General features: G+C 37.7%; 1 protein-coding gene across 1 annotated transcript in view; it reads left to right on the top strand.

The window, feature by feature from the left end:
* The window catches only part of LOC135196150 (GATOR complex protein Iml1-like), a gene marked incomplete in the record, with an annotated part of 480,334 nt that overhangs the window by 234,517 nt on the left and 224,094 nt on the right, over positions 1 to 21,723 (top strand). Inside the window, 2 exon segments of the mRNA XM_064222704.1 lie at positions 11,481 to 11,552; positions 15,838 to 15,990. Of these exon segments, the coding sequence (XP_064078774.1) occupies positions 11,481 to 11,552; positions 15,838 to 15,990 (225 nt within the window).

Below are 21,723 nucleotides of genomic sequence, written 5' to 3'. Positions count from 1 at the left end.
CATAACGTGCTGACGTAAAAAATAGCTGTTTTCAAAAATTCACCATAAATCGAAATATTGTGCTAGAGACTTCCCGTTGTTGCAAAAAGAAGGTAATTAATTGAATATTACTAGAATGTAATAGTTTTACCTTACAATTGCAGTTTTCGACCAAATTGGTCAAGTTAAATTTGACCAAAGGTCAAATTTTTTCTATTTATCGTTATTTATATAGAAATATTTCAAAACTGATAAAAGCTACAACCATGTGTTATTTATTGTTGTATTCTACATGAAATTGTGCACATTTTCATATATAGAACTTTATGTAACTGCTAATTTAAAATGGTGCAAACATTACGACCATCGGACGAAAAAATTTCAGATTTTTACAAAAGAGTTACCGTGCGGACGCAAGGAAAAAGTCTATTTCATAAATTCGCCATAAATCAAAATATTGTGCTAGAGACTTCCAATTTATTGCAAAATACAGGTAAATGATTGAATATTACTAAAATGTAAGAGTTTTAGCTTACAATTGCGTTTTTCAACTATTTCGGTAGAGCCAAATTTGACCAAAGGTTGATATTTTGGCACTTACCGTTATTTATATGAAAATATTTCAAAACTGACAAAAGCTACAACCATGGGTTGTTATTGTTGTATTCTACATGAAGTTGTGCACATTTTTATATATAAAACTTTTTGTAACGGCTTATTTAATATGGTGCAAACATTACGACAATCGGACAAAAAAATTTCAGATTTTTTTCGGAAGAGTTACAGTGCGGACGTAAAGAAAATGTTTTTTTTCATAAATTCACCATAAATCGAAATATTGTGCTAGAGACTTCCAATTTGTTGCAAAATAAAGGTAAATGATTGAATATTACTAAAATGTAAGAGTTTTAGTTTACAATTAAGTTTTTCGACCATTTGGGTAGAGCCAAATTTGACCGAAGGTTGATATTTTGGCACTTATCGTTATTTATATGAAAATATTTCAAAATGATAAAAGCTACAACCATGGGTTGTTTTTTGTTGTATTCTACATAAAGTTGTGCACATTTTTATATATAAAACTTTATGTAACGGCTAATATAAAACTGTGCAAACATTACGACAATCGGACAAAAAAAATTTGATTTTTTCGGCAGTTACCACGCAGACATAGGAAAATGTTTTTTTTTCTAAAATTCACCATAAATCGAAATATTGTGCTAGAGACTTTCAATTTGTTGCAAAATGAAGGTAAATGATTGAGTATTACTAGAATGCAAGAGTTTTAGCTTACAATTGTGGTTTTCAACCATTTCGTTAGAGTTAAAGTTGACCAAAGGTAGAAATTTTGGCCCTTATCATTATTTATATGAAAATATTTCGAAACTGATAAAGGCTACAATCATGGGTTGTTATTTGTTGTATTCTACATGAAATTGCGTACATTTTCATATATAAAACTTTATGTAACGGCTAATATAAAACTGTGCAAACATTATGACAATCGGACAAAAAAATTTTGATTTTTTCGGCAGTTACCACGCAGACGTAGGAAAAAAAGTTTTTTTTTTTCTAACATTCACCATAAATTGAAATATTGTGCTAGAGACTTCAAATTTGTTGCAAAATAAAGTTAAATGATTGAGTATTACTAGAATGCAAGAGTTTTAGCTTACAATTGCGGTTTTCGACCATTTCGGTAGAGTCAAAGTTTACTGAACGTTATTTATATGAAAATATTTCAAAACTGATAAAAGCTACAACCATGTGTTATTTTTTGTCGTATTCTACATGAAACTTCACACATTTCCAAATATAAAACTTTATGTAACGGCTAATTTAAAATGGTACAAACATTACGACAATCGGACAAAAAATTTATGATTTTTCGGAAGTTATCGCGCGGATGTAGGAAAAAGTTTTTTTTCATAAATTCACCATAAATCGAAATATTGTGCTAGAGACTTCCAATTTGTTGCAAAGTGAAGGTAAATAATTGAATATTACTAGAATATAAAAGTTTTAACTTACAATTGCGTTTTTCGACCATTTAGGTAGAGTCAAAGTTGATCAAAGGTAGAAATTTTGGCACTTATCGTTATTTATATGAGAATATTTCAAAACTGATAAAAGCTACAACCATGTGTTATTTTTTGTTGTATTCTACATGAAATTGTGCACATTTTCATATGTAATACAGGCAGTCCCCGGGTTACGACGGGGGTTCCGTTCTTGAGACGCGTCGTAAGCCGAAAATCGTCGTAAGCCGGAACGACGCTTGGAAATATGTCTTAAACTAATAAAAAGTTATAAAAACCTTACTTGTAATCCTTTGGTTACACTACATGTTGTTTCCTGTAGTTTTATGTACAACCTGGAGTTATTTTCATAAAAGAATGCTGGTTCTTGAAGGTAAAAACTATTGTAATCCTCTGGTGACACTACATTCTTGAAGTTTTATGTACAACCTGGAGTGATTTTGCCAAATCTTGAGGGCTACAAGAACAGCTGATTACTATTTACGTATCATATAGACTAATTAAAGTAAACGTATCTTTAAATAGGCTTATATATTAGTAGCAACAAAACATTTCCTGCTATGAGTCAGAGGCCGTTTAATGAAACGAACACTTCTCTGTCCTATCTGTTCAGAAAATAAATGTTACGTCAATCCCCGAGACGGTGACCATTGTTGCCAAGGCGTCTCTCTCTCTCTCTCTCTCTCTGATCAAATTACACTGGAACTTTGACATACGATTGCCCTAATATACGAATGTTTTGAGATACAACAGAAAATTTGCGAAAATATAAGCTTTGATATACAACGAAATATTTGAGATACGATTTTGCGATGAGTGTTAGTTGTATAGGCGACCGATAAATGGCGTTCAGTCTGTTTGTTTGTTGGTGCTGCATGTTAACACGTCGTTGTTTAGTTCGTTGTATTTGCGCCTATTTTTTCGTGTATTTTGTCTATTTTATTATTAACCATGGGTCTCAAAGCTAAAGACAAAGCAGGTGATAAGAAAAAACCCAAGAAAATGATTTCGATGGAAGCAAAACATGAAATTAAAGCAAAGCATAAAACCTTCCAAAGGCATCACCATTATTTCTAAACTACAAACTGATTAAAATAAAAAAATAAAAATTAGTTTAGCAATGTTATTTCATTTGTGTTTATTACGTAGTTATTAGTGTACATACGTAAATAAAAAGAGAACAAATCGTTTTCTGCCACCCTTCCCTACCTCTTCCCCCTGCTGGCCTCACGCCATCTTTCGTTGTGGTAAGTAAAATTCCTTTCTTTTTTTTAATTGATTTTATTAACATTTATTATCATTTATCACATTGCTATGTTATTTTATCATTATGTGTGTTATTACTCGTTTGTGTATAAATTGTGTATATTATATGTAATTTAGCTGTGTTTAGGTGTGGTTTCATACCGCTAGAACGGATTAATACATATTACATTATTTTAAATGGGAAAAATGCTTTGAGATACAACTGTTTTGATATACGACGATGGTAACGGAACAAATTAAATTCGTATGTCAAGGTTCCAGTGTACTGGATAATGTCTCTCTTTGGATACTTCGATTTTGCCAAATCTTGAGGGCTACAAGAACAGTTGATTACTATTTACGTATCATATAGACTAATTAAAGTAAACGTATCTTTAAATAGGCTTATATTATTAGTATCAACAAAACATTTACTGCCATGAGTCAGAGGCCGTTTAACGAAACGAACACTTCTCTGTCCTTACTCGGAGCGTCGGAAGACGCCTACTCTCTCTTAGCTCTCTCGCTCTCTCCTCTCTCTCCTCCTCCTCTCTCTCTCTCTCTCTCCTCTCTCTCTACTCTCTCCTCTCTCATTGTTATCTAACCAGAAACTTCGTTTTGTTATTATTACTGGAAACAAGCAATGATTTTTTTCATTATTTGTGCTTTTGGACTGTTATATGTAAACTTTGCGCACCGCAAGCTAGTATGTATTCATTCGCTCGGAAACTAGTTCCGCATATGAGGCGTCACTAAAAAACATAGAAAAATACGACATAAAAAGTGTCGAAAATCATCATAACCTCAAAATTTTTGTTGTAATCTAACCAGAAACTTATTTTTATTAATATACTGTGCTAAACTATAAAGGAGTTTTATCATAGTATGAGTTTTTTAAAAGCGTCGTTAACTCGGAGCGTCGGAAGCGTCAGCGTCGTAACCTCGGAACAAGCGTCGTAACCCAGGACGGATTTTTCCATTGAATATTTAAGAAAAAGCGTCGTAACCTCGGAACGTCGTAAGCCGGAACCGTCGTAACCCGGGGACCGCCTGTACTCTATTTAACGGCTAATATAAAATGGTGCAAAAATTTTGTCAAAGTGACGAAATAATTTCTGAGATGTGTCGCTGATGCTTTTTAGTGTGAGAAGAAAGAAATTCGCGCTTACGCGTCTGGGTAACGATTGTAAACAAAACAACAGCTTGATCCGTGAGCTCCCAGCATCCCCCAAGGCGCGTGATTCAAAAGTTTTCGCCTAGTAGGCTTATAACTATTTTTCCACGAATTTTTAAAAAAACTTTTTTTCGTCGATGTACCATATGTCGGTTCGGCACTTGACAGACAATTTTCGTCGATGTTTAATACGTCCAATCGGCGTTAAAGGGTTAAATGTAAGGATGCTTCGGTGCCTGGATGATTGGCTAGTCCAGGCCAAATCTCTACAGAAATGTCTCCGGTCGAGGGAGATAGTTCTGTCTCTTTGTGTCGAGTTGGGTATTCGTGTCAACTTCGACAAGTCCAGTGTAATCCCTTGCCAGATCATGACTTATCTGGGGATTGTTTTGAATTCCCAGATTTTGAGGGCTTCTCCTGCTCCGAAATAGATAGACAAGCTTTCTAAGTCTGGTCGGAAAATTTTTGTCCTCAGTAATGCAGCCAGTTTCCCTTTGGAGGACTCTCCTGGGCCATTCGTCATCCCTCATCCAACTGGTTCCCGGAGGTCGTCTCAGAATGAGGTCCCTTCAGTCGTCACTTCACCAGTCGTGGGATTTCGTGTCCGAGGACATGATAGTCGCCTCCTCTCCACAATGTCGGAAGGATCTCCGTTGGTGGATGCAAGTTCACCGCCTCATGTCAGGGACATCTCTTCTTTCAGTTCCGCCGTACCTAATGTTTTGGTCAGACGCCTCGGATCAAGGTTGGGGCCCGCACCTGGGCTCCGAAGCCGCTTCAGACCTTTGGTCAGAGGAAGAGAGGATCATGTCAATAAATTGGAGGGAACTAAGGGCAGTGTACCTAGGCCTTCTTTCATTTCAGGATCAACTGTTGGAGTCGGTTGTCGTGACCTTCGTCGACAACACCACAGCCGTCTCATACTTAAGAAACCAAGGTGGCACACAGTCGGACCTTCTCACTCAAGAAGCGCGATCAATCTTGTGTGGGCAGAAGACAGGGGGATTACGTTGGTCCCTCAGTTTATCCTGGGCCATCACAATGTCTTAGCAGACGCCTTGTCGAGACCGAATGAAGTTCAATTTTCGGAATGGACACTTTGCCTGGAAGTCTTTGACAGCCTCAGGAAGAAGTGGCCTGTCACAGTCGATCTGTTTGCCAACCCACTGAATTTTCGGTGCCAGATCTTCTTCACCCCTTACCAGACTCCTCAGAGTGCTGGGACAGACACTTTTGCAGGACTGGGAGGGCCTTCAAGCCTACGCATTTCCTCCGTTCACTCCGGTGAGGTCAGTCCTCAACAAAATGAGGGCAACCAAGCATCTGGATCTCACCTTGATTGCCCCCTTCTGGCCACAGAAGGAGTGGTTTCCTGACCTACTGGAAGCTCGAGCCCCCCATTCGTCTGACAAGAGAGACCAGATCTTCTCAAACAACCCCTTTTTCATCGGTTCCATCAGAGGCTCCACATGCTTCATCATCATGCCTGGAGATTGTCAGGAGATTCTCCAAGCACAAAGGGTTCTATTTGAGAGTGGCGCAACAGTGGGCTCTTGCCAGACGGCAATCAACCAGAGTAAATTATCAGGCTAAATGGTCGGTTTACAGACGGTGTAAATGTCAAGGACATTTAATGTCTAGACCTTCCTTACCGAAAGTAGCGGAGTTTTTAGTTCATTTACATCATGACAGGTCCCTGTCTCCTTCGTGCATCAAGGGTTATAGGTCGATGCTTTGTATGTTTTTAAGGCGAGGCTCCCTGAAATCTCTTCATCTTATGTCATTAGAGATTTAATTAAATCCTTTTCCCTATCTCGACCCAGTCCGCAGTGTTCTCCTCCAACATGGGACGTTAATAAAGTCCTTCAAGCCTTAAGGTTCCCTCTGTTTGAGCCTCTGAATACGGCCGATTTTAGGGACCTCTCTTCTTAGACACTCTTCCTTGACTCGCTGGCTACAGCCAAGAGGGTGGGTGAACTGCAAGCACACTCTTTTCTGGTTGCCAGATCAGGACAAGACATGATTTGTCATACCTTCCCAAATTTGTCGCAAAGACTGAATCGTCTGATAATCCCATTCCCAGGTCTTTCTTTCTAAAGTTGCTGGTCGACTTTGTTGGTAATTTAAATGAGGAATTAGTTCTTTGCCCTGTTAGGGCGCTCTCATGCTATTTACGCCGGACGAAGGACATTCAGGGTCGTCCCTGTCATCTGTTTGTTTCACCCCGAAATGTCAAGAGACCTATATCAAAGAATGGTGTATTCATTTTTCTCAGAGATCCTATTGTTAAAACTGGTGGTTCGGCTGCCTTTGAAGGCCAGACGCCAAGAGCACACAGTATTAGAGCAGTTGCTACATCAGTAGCTTTTATGGAGAACATCTCAGTCGCCAAGGTGCTTGAGGTGGCGACTTGGCATTCTAATCTGTTTTTGCCTCTTTTTACTTGAGGGATATTTCTCTAGTTCTAGGCGTCCTTCGTTCTTTGGGCCCGTTGGGAATGGCAGGACAGGTTGTCAGACAGGAGAATTTGGTAGTCTTCCTGATTTACGTTTGGTTGCTACCTGTATATTATTTATTTTTGTTGTATATATTTTTAGTTTTTGTTTTTACATTATAACTTGTGGCAGCTTTTGGTTTAGTCATAATGGGAATTAGGCAGTTTGGTATTTAGGTGTTGTTGATGACAAGGACTAGCTGCTTGACAGCTCATGCTGCTTCCATTGTCAGTGTGACATGGGACCAGCCACTGGGTTGTCGGCACTGGCGACTATGCTTCTCCCAAAGTTGATGCCAACCTAGGACTAGCCACTGGTTCGCTTGTGCTGACGACTCACGCTTCTCCCATTGTCCTTCTGGATAGGGAATTAGTCGATGGATCGTCTGCCGTCATCTGGTGACTCGTTCACCATCTACTTTTTGTCTCAACTGTTTTCTCGGAGTCAGACACTCGTGCGAGATCAGGCGACATTTAGTAGCCCTGAGTTTCTGGTTGACGAATTCGGTTGCGTTGATACACCCTCCGATGATCGTTTAACATGAGACCAGGTTGGACTGCCGGCACTCGTCCTTCGCGACTGAGTCGCCTTTTTGCTCCGTTCTCCTTTCTCTTGGCACTAGAAAGCTCGAGTCAGGAGTTGCTCATGAGTTGATATGGCTGCTGGCAACGTTGGGTTGCGTTGATACACCTCCAATGTTTGCTTAGCTTTGAATTGCCCTGGCAGTCCAGGCACTCATCCTTCAAGGAAAGAGTTGTCAATACCCGCTCCTCTCTCTTGGCGCCAGACATTCATGAGAGAGCAGGTGTCGTTGTAGTGCTTGATAAAGTCATCAGGCTGCAGCCTTGCTGTCCTCATTTCGTCTGACTGGTCACCTTGTCGGTCACCTGACTTTAATACAGACAGACTGACTATGCACTTACTCCTTGTCCTTTACTACCGCAGTTCAGCAGCATTATGGTAGGAGACTTTGAGTTCTTAGTATCTTAGACCTCTGGTTGAGTTTTTAACTGCCTATGATATAGTATATTTCTTTGATTGTTTTATGTCCTATTCTGCCCGAAAGGGGAATTATACTTAGATTCCCTCCTCCTTTTCAATGTGGTTAATCAGGCTAGATAAATTATATTAAGGTAATGTTTATTAATATGGAATTTTTATCATAAAATTAATATTAATAATACTTACCTGTATAATTTATCTACTCCCACCCATCCTACCCCACGATCTGCCTATTACAACTGATTTTCAAGGGAAGGTTTTGTAACTGTCAACGACAGTGTTGCCAACTGGCGGACAGAATAGGAGGTAACAGAGTTGCCAATGTGGTCAATTTTGGTGCGGTTTTTGGGGATTTAGGGCTAGATAAATTACACAGTTAAGTATTATTAATATTAATTTTATAATAAAAATTCCATATTCCTCAATCAAATATAAAAGAAATGTGTTCAAGATAATTTCATTTTCACTACTCATTGTAGACCTATGTCACACCAGGTGGTTGTTGTTGCACCGACACTAATGGTTCCATCACACACGCTCCCCTCACACGTTGATATCAGTGGGCACATTCTACTTTTGTTATCGGCAGGGGTTCCTATTTGATGGCTTCATGATAAGCAAAAATCTCTGATAACAGAAAATCAGTGATCAATGGTGCCAATAACCGGTTAATGGCGCCTCTGTTAGGTATGTATCAGTTAGATATGTATCATAACTCTATTATTGGCACCGATAACTGGAAATCAGCACATTGTTATGCTGAAAATCACCAATTTTCGTTGCTAGAGAAGCTATAAAACGCTGAAAACCGAGCCCACTGATAATTGAGTTCACTGATAACTAGGCACTGCCTATCCAGCTGCCTTCAGATGGTCCAGAATTTTCGTGCCCTTTCGTCTTGCTTGGTTCAGTTGTGGATGAGCCTACTGTGGCATCCATAGAAAATGTTTGTCAGACTGGGCAGAATACATATGAGAGTTCTCAATTTTACTTGAAGACACAGCCATATATTTATGTTTTTTAGATCACCCCAGAGATCAAATTGGACTTGCACTGGTGGCTGTCAGAAGGGAAGCCCCTTCATCCTCTGAATCCCAAACTAGCCTTTTATTGTAATGCCTCAGACATAGACAGGGGAGCCCTATTGGAGAATCAAGAAGTCTCTGGGGACATGGGCCCTGGATCAGCAGAGCTTACATATCAATGTTAGAGAGCTGAAGGCAGTTCAGTTTGGCCTTCAGAATTTTTCGTCTATTGTCTGCAACAAGACAGTTGTGGTGCTTGTGAACAACACCACTGCCTTAGCCTATATTCGCAAGTAAGGTGGCACCCATTCCTTTTCTCTCTGCCAAGTCACAAGAGAATTACTCCTGTGGGCAGACCAAAATTGAGTGAGTCTGGTCACCTGCTTTATCCAGGGAAAGTTAAATGTGAGGGCTAACAAGCTGAGCCATTGAAAGCAGGTCCTTCCCACTGAGTGGACCCTGGATCCCCTAGTTTGTCTGGATCTATGGAAACTGTGGGGCAAGCCAACGATAAACCTGTTTGCCATCTCCAAGAACCATCTCAACTCCTACCTCTCTTTAACTTTTCAGCCCAGATCCTCTTGCATGGGTCATGGACGCCATGCTACAAGATTGGTTGAGCCTAGACCTATATGCCTTACCACCCTTCAGCATGATCGGGGAGGTCTTGAACAAGTTTACAGATGCGCCATAATGTGACCATGACCCTCATAGGCCTGTGTTGGTTCTCTGACCTTTTTTGGTTGCTCTATAGTTGACTACCCAAGGCTTCTTTCCTAAAAACTGTTTTTAATCAGGCAACCCCACTTCAGAAGACACCACCAAAGTTGTCCCACCGAGAATTGTCTGCTCTCGCCTTGACAGGCTTCTGACTGTCTGTAAGCTTGTCAGAGCAAAAGGTTTTTCAAGGGGAGCTGCAGAGGCTATTGCACAGTGCAGGCAAAAATCTTCTAGCTTCGTCTAATAGGCCAAGTTGTCAGTTTTTTGTTGGTGGTGCCACAACCAGAAGCTCTCATCTTCTGAGCCGTGTGATACAGATTGCAGATATCCTTCTTTACCTGAGGAACTCTAGGAATTTGTCCTCCTTTAGTATTAAAGGTTATTGGGCTATGCCTAGCTCGGTATTTAAGCATAGAGGTCTGGATCTCTTGTTAAACTCTGGTTTTAAGGACGTGTTAAAGTCTTTTGATGTGGCAAAACAGAGGAAGGATAGCACTTTGGTCCCCTGGAATCTAGATGTGGTCTTGAAATGGCTGACAGGCTGACAAGCCTATCTTTTGAACCTCTTCATTCTGCTTCTCAAGGAGATGCAGTTTGCTCCTTCACCCTAGGCTTTTTGGCCAAGAACGACGACCCGTCCAAGCCCTGGCCTTGTTCATTTACCATTAAGAAATTAATGGGTATTCTTGGCCACGAGGAAGAAAAGAGAGTACTACTATGTCCTCCAGTCAGAGCCCTAAGAAACTACCTGAATAGGACAGAAAAGATGAGGGGTCCATCTAGTAATCTGTGGTGTTCAGTAAGAAATACATAGCATCATTTGTCAAAGAAACCTTGTTTTTCTTCCTGAGATTTGATTAGAGAACCTCATTCCCAGATCCAGTAAGACATTTTACCAAATTTTAAAGTGAGAGCTCATGATATCAGAGCAGTGTCTACCTCTTTAGCCTTCGGACATAACATGTCTTTGACCTTCATTTTTCAGTACACCTACTGGATGTGCAAATCCATTTTTGCCTCTCACTACTTGAAGAAGTGGAAACAGTGTTCAATGATTGCAGTACCTTGGCTCCGTTATCAGTGGCTGTCATAGTATTGGGTATGGAATTATAGGAAGCACTTTGTTCTCCAATCTTTTCACCTTGGTGTAGGATATTTGAGTTTTAGGGAGTGGGGATATAAGGTACTTGGAGTTTCCACCAGTCTCAGTGGATAGGTGGTGGTGTTTTACAAGTGTTTTCATAGTAGATGACAGTGCTGTCTGGTTTTTTATTCTTGGCACTGTGCCCAGAGCAAGGGCACCTTATTGTATGCTTTGTTAGCCATCAGGCATATCCTCTGCTGCAAAGCTCCCACTTAAGTAGAGGTGCCCCACAGCTCAACAGACATGCCACTATGGGCTAAGATGATCACCAACCAGAAGCAGTTTTCACCTGCAGTAGCTCTCTTACCAGGTAAGGAAACAAAGAGCATTTTATCCAATGCTGGCAGATTTTTCCATTTCAAACTCATTACCATGCTTTAATGTTTTGGAGTAAAATATGTCCATGTATCCAACCTCCATAAAAAAAATACTTATGGATATTTTCTGTGTTTACCATAGTGGACAGGTCTGTCACCTAGGCAAAAACAGAAGAAGCACTACCACTGAATTTGAAAAAAGTTGCTGTGTGAGTTAGAAATGTTAACCATGTAATATTTTGGTAAGTATTTATGAAACTTGGTTTTATTATGAAAAATGTAATTTTTGAGAAACGGTCTGTAGTTTTTGTTTGATTTATAAATTTTTAAAATTTTACAGGTATTGCCAGTGTTCCAAGAGATAACCGAACCCATACATTATCTGTTGCCAGTTCAGTCACATCTCTGGACAGTAAGTTTTGGAATATTATTCAACTATTCAACTTATACGAGAGAGAGAGAGAGAGAGAGAGAGAGAGAGAGAGAGAGAGAGAGAGAGAGAGAGAGAGAGAGAGAGAGAGATGTGTGAATGATAGTCAAGTATATATAGTTATGATAAATCAGCAGCACCAGTTTCACATGTGTTCCCAATAGTTTTGACACTTCATGCTCTTGGTGCTTGTTTAATTTTACACTCCTGCCTTTATCTGTATCCTTTGGTATGGTTTAGTAAATATCTGATTTTTAAAACAAACTAATTATTTCATGAAACCCAGTACAGGAAGCCTCCGGTTTTATGGCGATTGTCTAGCGCCAAAAAATTGGCGATTTATGACACCATAAGGCACCAAGTTTCGGTTGTCGGCACTTTATTGCGCCATAACATACCTATTAGAGGTACCATCAACCGGTTATCGGTACCTTTAACCAGTTATTGGTACCATAAGCACCGCAAATTGCCAGGTTTCGTTTACTGTCGGTTTTCACTTACGAGCACCCTCCCAAGAATGGACAATCTTTGAAGGCTGCCAGCCTGGGAGAAGTTGTTTAGACAGGCACACTTCCACAGATACCACAGTAACCGCCCAGCAGGTTCATGGTTGTAGGTTTATCAGAATGGGTCAAGTTGGAGCTTTCACAAGAGACAGCTAAGGCAATTGTAGGGTCTTGCAGAGCTTCATCCAATACCCTCTACTAGGCCAAATGAAATTGATTCTAGTTAGTACAGTGTTTTGTAATTGGAGTTGATTAGATTACCTGGCTGATCTGGGAACAGAAATTTTCTTCACTTTGTTTGCCAACAAAAGTTATCATTATTTATCATTAAGAGCAATAGTGGTGCCCTCTCCCATGTCTTAAGTTTCATGATCTAAATTTGGGTTCTTCAGTAAAACAAGAGGATTATCCAGCAGTTTTTTTCTTGCCATTACCATATTTAAAACAGCACAATGATATTAACACTACTATCTTTGGGAGAATTATGCCTGAGGTTTTGTGCCGGGATTTTCATTTTTACCTGACCTGTTAGTTAAAATCCAAATACAAGTCAGCCAGGACTGTTCCACAGTACCCTTCACCACTCCATCTCTCACATGATCCATGAGTAATAAGTAATTAGGAGGATCTTTTACTATTCCATTTTTTGCTGCCTAAGGAGAACCAAGGAGTCTAGAAATGGTATCTAGAGGCTGATTATATTCACAAGACATTGCAAGAAGCAGGTCGGAAGTAATACAGTCTCTAACAGGTTATGGCAGGTCAACTTTTAAAGTCTACAGATAGCAAAGTTGAGTAGGTAATGGTTCTGGTCCACAAAATTATACAGCTTTATTTTTTGTTAATTTTATGTAAATGCAACATGGATATTTCTTCTGTTTATGCAGGTAATTGATACTGCCAATCCACAGTTGCTGTTTTATTCAAGTGATGTAACTTTCAAATGGTTGGATGCTTATTAGTCTAGCCCAGTAGTTATCGCAGGCTGTTTTTAATTTTAGGGGAGGATATATGGAAATCTTCCTTTCATAAATCCATTCTTTCTATTCCATTTATTAAAAAATTTGCATGTTATTGTAGATTTTTTTGCCTGAAATGTGTAAGAGCAGCCAGTGGAGACAAGAGGAAGTGGAGAATACTGCTGTGATGGAATGACAGGACTTAAAAGAAGTAGAGTGTTTCTAATAGCTTAGGGATACAATGGACAGTGAAGCAGGGATTGACAATAAGAAATGTTTATCCTTGATGAAATGGAAAGAGATAACTAGACTATTGATAAATCAAAATATCCCATTAGTAAAGCAAGGAGCTGGAGAGAGAAGTCCAGCTGCTAAAAAAATAGACATATCTCAAAGATTGAAAACTTTTTCCTTATGATGAGAAGCAGTGAGGTACTGGTAGGGTAAAACAGTAGAAAAGCTCTCAGCCAGATGGGAATTCAAGTAGAAAGTGCACAGGGCCAAAAAAAAAAAAGCATACATCATATCTAACCCTATGAAGGGAAAAACTAAAATAGATGTTTATGATGACAAGTACTGTATATTTCCACTAATAAGATGGCCTTTAAATCCTAAAGTTCACCCCTAAACATTTGGGGTTGTCTTATTCAAGATTTGATTTTTAGAAAAAATCAAATCTTGAATTCTAAGATGTGTATCGGTAGGCTAGCCTTGGCTTTGGTGCTATAGCCTAACCACCAACATACATGAAGATTCCCTTTATGAAATAAACTGATAATAAAGGTAATAAAACCATTTTTACCTTATATATTATTGGCATATCTTCATAACAAATAGCCTATTTAAGGAATAATTCTAAGTCAATGAAACAAACTTTTATCTATGATATCCCAGCTGAGCAATTGTAAACCTTGAGTTGCGGTTGTGCTCACAGCAACCTCTATCTTTCGGTAACCTTTTAGAAATTTCAATGGTAGTGTAATTACAGTAGTAATAACATTTAGGATAACAATATTCGTGTTTCATTCAAAGTTTCTCATACATATCACAAGATTTATCACATGTGCTGACATCATAGGGATTCCAGCCTGGTTCTGGTGATTCAACTTAGGCTTCATACAAATCATCTTCAGTACCATCCATGACATTTTTTAAATGATTTTATGACACTTTCTATTTTCACGTTCCCCATGCTTTTACAACAGAACGCAGCGAACTTCAAGTGAGGCAGCATGCAAAGCTGTTTGTAACTGTTTAGAACAATTCAGTCTTATAAATGATAATTGTATATGGTAATTATCATTCATTATTGTATTGTTATTAGCAGTTATTTGAGATTGTGGTGAAACATAAACAAAACATTGATTCCCCTTTTAGGGAACATATGTATGAAAAACATGATATAGAATTGTCTTTGTTAAACCCAGCTTTGATAATTTACGAAAGGAATGTATCTCTGAATTAAGTTCCATTTGGCAACTAAAGACAGTGATGAAATCGGTAAAATGCAGTCAGCTGATTATTTTATTGCTGTAAACAAAACCAGAATGCAAATGGCGCATTATCGCTCTGTTCATATATTGTGATACGATATTAATGCAATATGATTACAGTAAATCAAGTTTTATTAAAATTATATCATTATTCTCAATACAATTTTTATTCGACTTGCAAGTGGACATCTATCAATGTAACAACCTAACTGAGGCAATAGCCAGCCCCTCCCCCCCTTCTCTCTCTCTCTCTCTCTCTCTCTCTCTCTCTCTCTCTCTCTCTCTCTCTCTCTCTCTCTCTCTCTCTCTCTCTCTCTCTCAAAATTTCACTGACTGTTATACTAATGATACACCTCCATTCTCCACTGAAAAATTCAGTTAACATAAACAACCAAATTGCGAAACAGTTGGTTACTGATGCTATTTACTGTAACTATCGAGCATTTATCAAGAGCTCTGTTTAAATCCTCAAGTTGTCACACCCTGCCAATTCTCAGTAGTGGCTTCCATAGGTAAAAATAAAATACATTTTTGTTCATCCCTCATACAATAGAGATCTCAAGAAAGAATATTACTACTAAATTAAAGCTTAAGGTTATATAGCACATAATGGCCAGGCGGAAGTGATGTTTGGATGTGGAGAAATCGCACCTAATGCTTATACAATGAAGTAATATGTGCACGTTTTCAACCAAACTTAGTTAATTTATGATAAAAGGTATCTCCAAATTACATCTCTTCAAACAAATAGTGGTAATGAAGATATCGATAATTTTCAAATCTTGAGGTTTTGAGAATGTAAACAATATCAAAGGCAAGTGATGTACATGGTGATGTTTATATTCTGTAATACATTAACAATATGATAATAGTGATACTTTAATTGGATACAACAAACAAAACAACCTTTATTCAAGTCATCATTATTATGAATATAGTTGTACTGTTGAATTTTTGCAAATAAACTTTTCTCCAAAAAACATTTCGGTTTTGTAATTTAGAAGTTGTCCTATACTACAGATATAAGATATATTCATGAAAATTTTCCATGATTTTTTACTTTGTCTTATCTAAAGATTGTCTTATACCCGGAAATATACGGTATTATATTTGTCAAATATGTTTCTTGATTTTTCCTGTTTTGAATAAGAAATGAAGATTACTTTAGCATTGTGTTGGTTAAGTAATTTCCATTTTTTTATGTGGCTGATTAAATTTGAAATTGTTCCTATTTTTCTTGTACTTTATATTGAAATTTGGTTTGATAATATTGAAATTATGCAAGAAATAATGGTGTGTATTTTTTCAGCGTCTCTTCGCTACACTTCACCTCAAAAATCAGGCATGGGAGGTACACTTACACGGGTGCCATTTGCAGTAGCGCCTGTCAAAGATAAGAGCCATGCTACACTTCTTTGGGGAGCAACTGGAGAGCAAGAGTGGACTGCTGCTCTCACTACAGGTAAGTAAATTTTTAAACAACAATATGGCCTTTACCTAAATGCATTTATACTGTTGATTGTATGTTTGATTATACAGTAGTAATTTTCTTTGGGTATAGCTTAGGGATTTGGTCTTTTTAAATTTTTTTCTGTTTTTTAATCACTGCATTATCAGCATCCTTGTTAATTTTGTAGAAGTTCTGCAATTTTATAAGATGAAAGAATGTTGTTGAGTCCTTAAAGAATAATTCTGTTATAGAACAGGAGTAAAATGATTTTGTGAATGCTGATCACATTAAGCCTGCTTTTATGTATAGAAAAAATAGAGGGAGATATTTATTGCTGATATAGAATGAAAAAATGATTACAGCTGAATATGGAATTGTTTCAGTTTAGATATACATATGTACAGGATAATATTTTATATTCTAGTCTTACTTGGAATTGATGCTGGTGAATTGACATGAAAAAAGATTATCTTTTGTCTTGACATGAACTAAATTCCAGAAGAGGTGTGGATAATTAGTAGGTCATATTTTATTTTTATGGGGCAATGGTCTTTTAAAAAAATTTAAATCAGGTGTCCATTTGCTATTTTGAGGCAAGAGGTTTTTATTTTGAAAATGCAGCTTAATTTAAAAGGTTCCTAGGAGGGTCCATTTGTCAACAAGCTGTTGCATTTTAATTTTTTCCTTTCCCTTCTCATTTGTAGATATGCAGTTTCCTTAAACCTTTCAGGCCCATAGTATGTATATACATTAACAAAACCCCATTAACTGTCAAACTTTATGATCTGCTAATTTAAGAAAAAAAAACATCAGTGGAAAGAAGAAGGGTATGCAAATGCTTATGGAATAAAAATAAAAATTCAAACATTTTCTGTACCTGCCACAGGAATTGAAAGTTAATCATTCCAATGCTGAGCAGGGCCTCTTTTTCAAGATAATTATGAAAACACAAGCTAATTTTCGTGAGTTATAGTGTACATGTTCTTTCTAATATTTTTTTTGTACTTTATGCTGAGCAGGGCCTCTTTTTCAAGATAATTATGAAAACACAAGCTAATTTTAGTGAGTAGTGTACATGTTCTTTCTAATATTTTTTTGTACTTTATTTTGGAAATTTGCAATTACAGCACACAGTATATCATAAAAAGATAAGAACTGAAAACATCAACAATATTTAAGTTTATTTATTACTGACAAGTATATACAAGATGTACAGGGATGGGGAAATGTGGTACCTTTTAGCGAGTATACATGTTCTTTCTATTAGTTTTTAATAATTTATTAAGTAAAATTACAGTGGTCACCTGATATTGTAAAAGATACCAACTAAAACCAGCAACAGTCCCTGAGTATATTTATGGGCATTTTTATACAAGATACGCTGGGACATGAAATCTCATGGGAAACTTATTCCTGGTGTCACTGAGCTGAGATGTGAGCATTGCATAAGAGTTTCCATATAATAGATATGCATGGCATATTCAAGTGATCTGAATGTGTGAAAGGTTAATTTTACTGTGTTCCAGCTAGATTAAGTTATTTGGACAAAGTTTATGAGAATCTAAAATGTGATTTGTTGAACTCTTTGAACTGCTCAATAATAAAAATATGGTAATTGGTTTTTACTGAGTATCTCTGAGGGATATAAATAAATTCAGATGCAATTGATGCTTATTTCATTATATTTTAGCTGTTGTTATTAGTATGTACTGTTTTTACATCATTATTACTATTAGTAATTTTTTGTTATTGCAGTGCTTTCCGCGTTTTATTTTCACTTAGTTTCATGCTTTCTCCCCTCATTTTTCTTCAATTTTGATTTTTTTCTCCTGATTAACATTGAAAACTTTTTTCTCCTGGCTACACAATATTTTTCTGTTTGGTATGTCTGAATACTGTATCGAGCCCTTAGTAATGTTTAATTTAGTTAGAGCCCTGATGGATGAGTTTAGCTTTTATGATGTTATTATGAAATAAATCTTTTGTATTGATACATGTTTTCATCATTATATTTAAGCACTGAAAAATATCAAACTGGAGAAAAGGTACTACTACAACATAATCCAGAGAATAAGGAATACTGTATTAGAACATATTTTGAGAAGAAGTAGACCCTCTCTTAACCATATTCTGCTAAATAGAACAGCTACATCATTTAGGTTTATTATATAGCACAGTAAACATTTAAAATGTAAACATTGCAAGTTGAAACATAAATATATTGTTTTAAAATGCTGATCATCGCTTTATATATTGTTGTTTCACTCTAAAGCATGTTAACTGCATTACTAGGTTTATTTAATGAAAACTGTTCTTATTTGTCAAATGTTGGAAGGGAATATCTTAGTAGGGTTCACCACCTGCTTCCATCAGCATAAATCTTCACTCCAAGACGATGTCTGTACCTAACTTCCGCAGACAGTCTAACAAATTAGCTGCTTAAGTAGGGAGACAATTACAAGGATATGAACACATTCAGTTTGGAACCTGTTGCTAAATAAGGCATTACAAAGATCTGTCATGTTAACAACCCACTTTTAGGGGGTTGTTAACATGAGTGGGTTGTGTCAAAACTGCTAGTTGGTGTAGTGCACATAATCTAGGAACTAGCTGATTAGTTGGTTAAACAAGGCCTTGCTTGCTGTTCAGAGATGATGATAAAGTTTCCGAGTCAATATTTATGAATTCACCATATATAATATAAATGTTTGAGGAGTTATAGTTGGCAGTCCTATACTATAGTCTAGAAGTCAAATGCCCCTATCTGTTAAAATAAGGGATTTACCCTACACGGTGGGCCCCTTACATTTTGATGCATTTATAAGATAGATTGATATATAGCACACCATAATTGGGACGGCTCTTAAAAATGTGGTCCTTTGAACACTTAAATATTGCCATAAATAGCTCTCTAGGATAATCTATTTTATTTGCGTTGGCCACTTTCATTAAATGTTACGCCATATGATTGTTCGTTTATATACAGTTACCATCCGAGTTACGACCTGCGCGAGTTACGTCCACCCGTACTTACGACAGTGTCCGACAGGGGTCTATTTTTTTATATTTGGCGGCGTTTACTGTTTGGCAGCGCGGTAGCGTAGTGCGTGCGGCGCGGTATGACAGTTACGACGGCGCCGGCAGCACAGCATCCCAGACACTCATCCCAACCACCTCACTCACTGTCTAGACATTGTAGCAGTACTGTAACATTGTAGCAGGAACATTTTTTTCATTACACCTTTGCCATGGCCCCTAAGAGAAAGTCTGACTCATCAGAATGCAATTCTGCCAAGAAAGCTAGGAAGGCACTGACGTTGGAGATGAAGATGGACGTAATCAAGAAATATGAAGGTGGGATGAAAGTTAATTGTATAAGCAGAAGTCTCCATCTCTCCCACTCCACGGTCTCCACCATTCTAAAGGACAAGGAAAGGATTAAGGACGCAGTGAAAGGAGCAGCCCCAATCAAGTCAACTATTATCACCAAACAGCGTGAAGGACCGATAGCAGACATGGAAAAGTTGTTATTTACGTGGCTGGAAGATAATAGACAAAGAAATGTGCAAGTGATGTTGCGAGCAGTGCAAAGCAAGGCAACAAGTTTATTTAAAATGTTAAAAGAGAAAGGAGGTGAAGAATATGCTTCGTTGGAGTTTATAGCGAGTGATGGGTGGTTTCGTCGATTCCGAGATCGGTACCAAGTGCACCATGTTCTGACGAAAGGCGAGGCTGCTAGCAGTGATGCGCCTGCTGCTAAGGCATTCGTTGAAGAATTTGATAACTAATTGTGAAAGAAGGATATTTGCCTGAACAGATTTTTTAATGTGGACGAAACTGCCTTGTTTTGGAAAAAGATGCCGAAAGGCACGTACATAAGCAAAGAATTCGCGAGTGCACCAGGGCACAAGGCAATCAAAGAAAGATTCACGCTATTGTTCGGTGGAAACATCGCAGGACATAAATTAAAACCTTTTTTGATTGCACTTTCAGAAAACCCACGTGCACTGAAGAATGTGAACAAACATGCCCTTCCCGTTTATTACCGAAGTAACAGAAAGGCCTGGATGACGCTAGCACTGTTTGAAGATTGGTTTTTAAACTGTTTTGTACCCGAGGCACGTCAATATTGTAGCGATAAGGGCATTCCGTTTAAGATTTTATTAGTGCTTGACAATGCGCCTGGCCACCCGACGCACTTGGATGATCTTCATCCTAACGTGCGCGTTGTCTTCCTTCCCCCTAATACCACCCCCCTAATCCAACCCATGGACCAGGGTGCGATTTCTACGTTCAAGGCGCACTACGTAAGAATTTCCTTTGACCAAGCCATCGAAGCTATGGATGAAAACCCTGAGCTGACTTTGCGGGATTATTGGAAATCATACAACATTTACCATTGTATCAAGCATGTCGCTAAAGCTTGGGATTTGGTGACAGAAAAATGTATGAGTGGTATTTGGAAACACTGCTGCAAACGCTTCCTCAGAGATTTTGTTGGCTTCGATAACGAAGAGGAATTAAGCAAGGTCCGAGGAAAAATTGTTAGCTTGGCAAAGCAACTTGAGTTAGGATGTGATGAAGAAGAAATTGAAGAACTGATAAGTGAAGAACCTGAGGAATTAACAAATGAAGAACTGTTAGCAATAGAAGAAGAAAGGAAAGCTGAAGAAGAAAGAAGAGAGGAAGAAAAGGAAGTTGTAGAAGAGGAGGAGCCCGAACGAAAGTTTACTGTAAAGGGATTATCGGAAGCCATACAAATGCTTAATACAATGCTGCATAAATTGGAAGGAATGGATCCGAATGTTGAACGGTTTGCCCGGATAGAGAGATCTATGCAAGAAGTAATGAGGCCATACAAAGAAATCTACGATGAAAAGAAAAAGCAGAAGATCCAAACGACACTTAGCATGTTTGTCAAACGAACACAAAAGCCCGCCTCATCCAGCATCGAAGCCACCCCCTCCCCTACATCGGCCAGCGCAGTAACCACCCCTTCCCCATCCCCTGCCTCGCCTGACTTAACAGCTGATCTTTCTTTCGACCGTGCGTATGAAGAAAGTGTTGATGACGTCGAACCAAGCACCAGTGAACATTAATTTTGAGTGTTGTTTTGCTTATTTTTTTACATGCATATGTATTTTCTATTTTGTACTACAGTACTGTATGTTCTATTTTTGAACTGTAACTTTTCTATTTTCGTATTTTGATCTTCATTTGTATTTTTGTATAATAAATTCAACTGCAGTAATAAATATTTTATTTCTAAAACCATATTATATTAAGATGTATGTATGTAGTATATCAACTAAGCAACTGAAAAAAAAGCTAAATACATTGCACCTACAGTATAATATTAAAAATATCTCTATGATAAAATGATAAAAGTGAAACTAAAAGGCATAAAAATGATAAATACATAAACAGCTTGTACGTATAGTACAACAGTAATATTATTCAACAGAAAAAGTATGATAAAAGTGAAACTAAAAGGCATAAAAATTATAAATAAACAGCTTGTATATACATATGTACAGTAATATTATTCAACAGAAATATATGATAAAATTATAAAAGTGAAACTAAAAGGTATAAAAATGATAAATAAACAGCTTGTATATACACAATAATATTATTCAACAGAAAAAGTTACTTAAAAATGCAACACATTCATATCATATGTCCTCGAGTACAGTATAATCTTCCACTTTAACCGAGTACTTATAATCCACGTGTCGGCCATTT

The sequence above is a fragment of the Macrobrachium nipponense genome, chromosome 17 (genome assembly GCF_015104395.2).
Source record: "Macrobrachium nipponense isolate FS-2020 chromosome 17, ASM1510439v2, whole genome shotgun sequence".
In the NCBI taxonomy this organism is placed as follows: Eukaryota; Metazoa; Arthropoda; class Malacostraca; order Decapoda; family Palaemonidae; genus Macrobrachium; species Macrobrachium nipponense.
The sequence above is the reverse complement of the archived record's forward strand: the minus strand, read 5'-3'. Positions and strand labels throughout refer to the sequence as shown.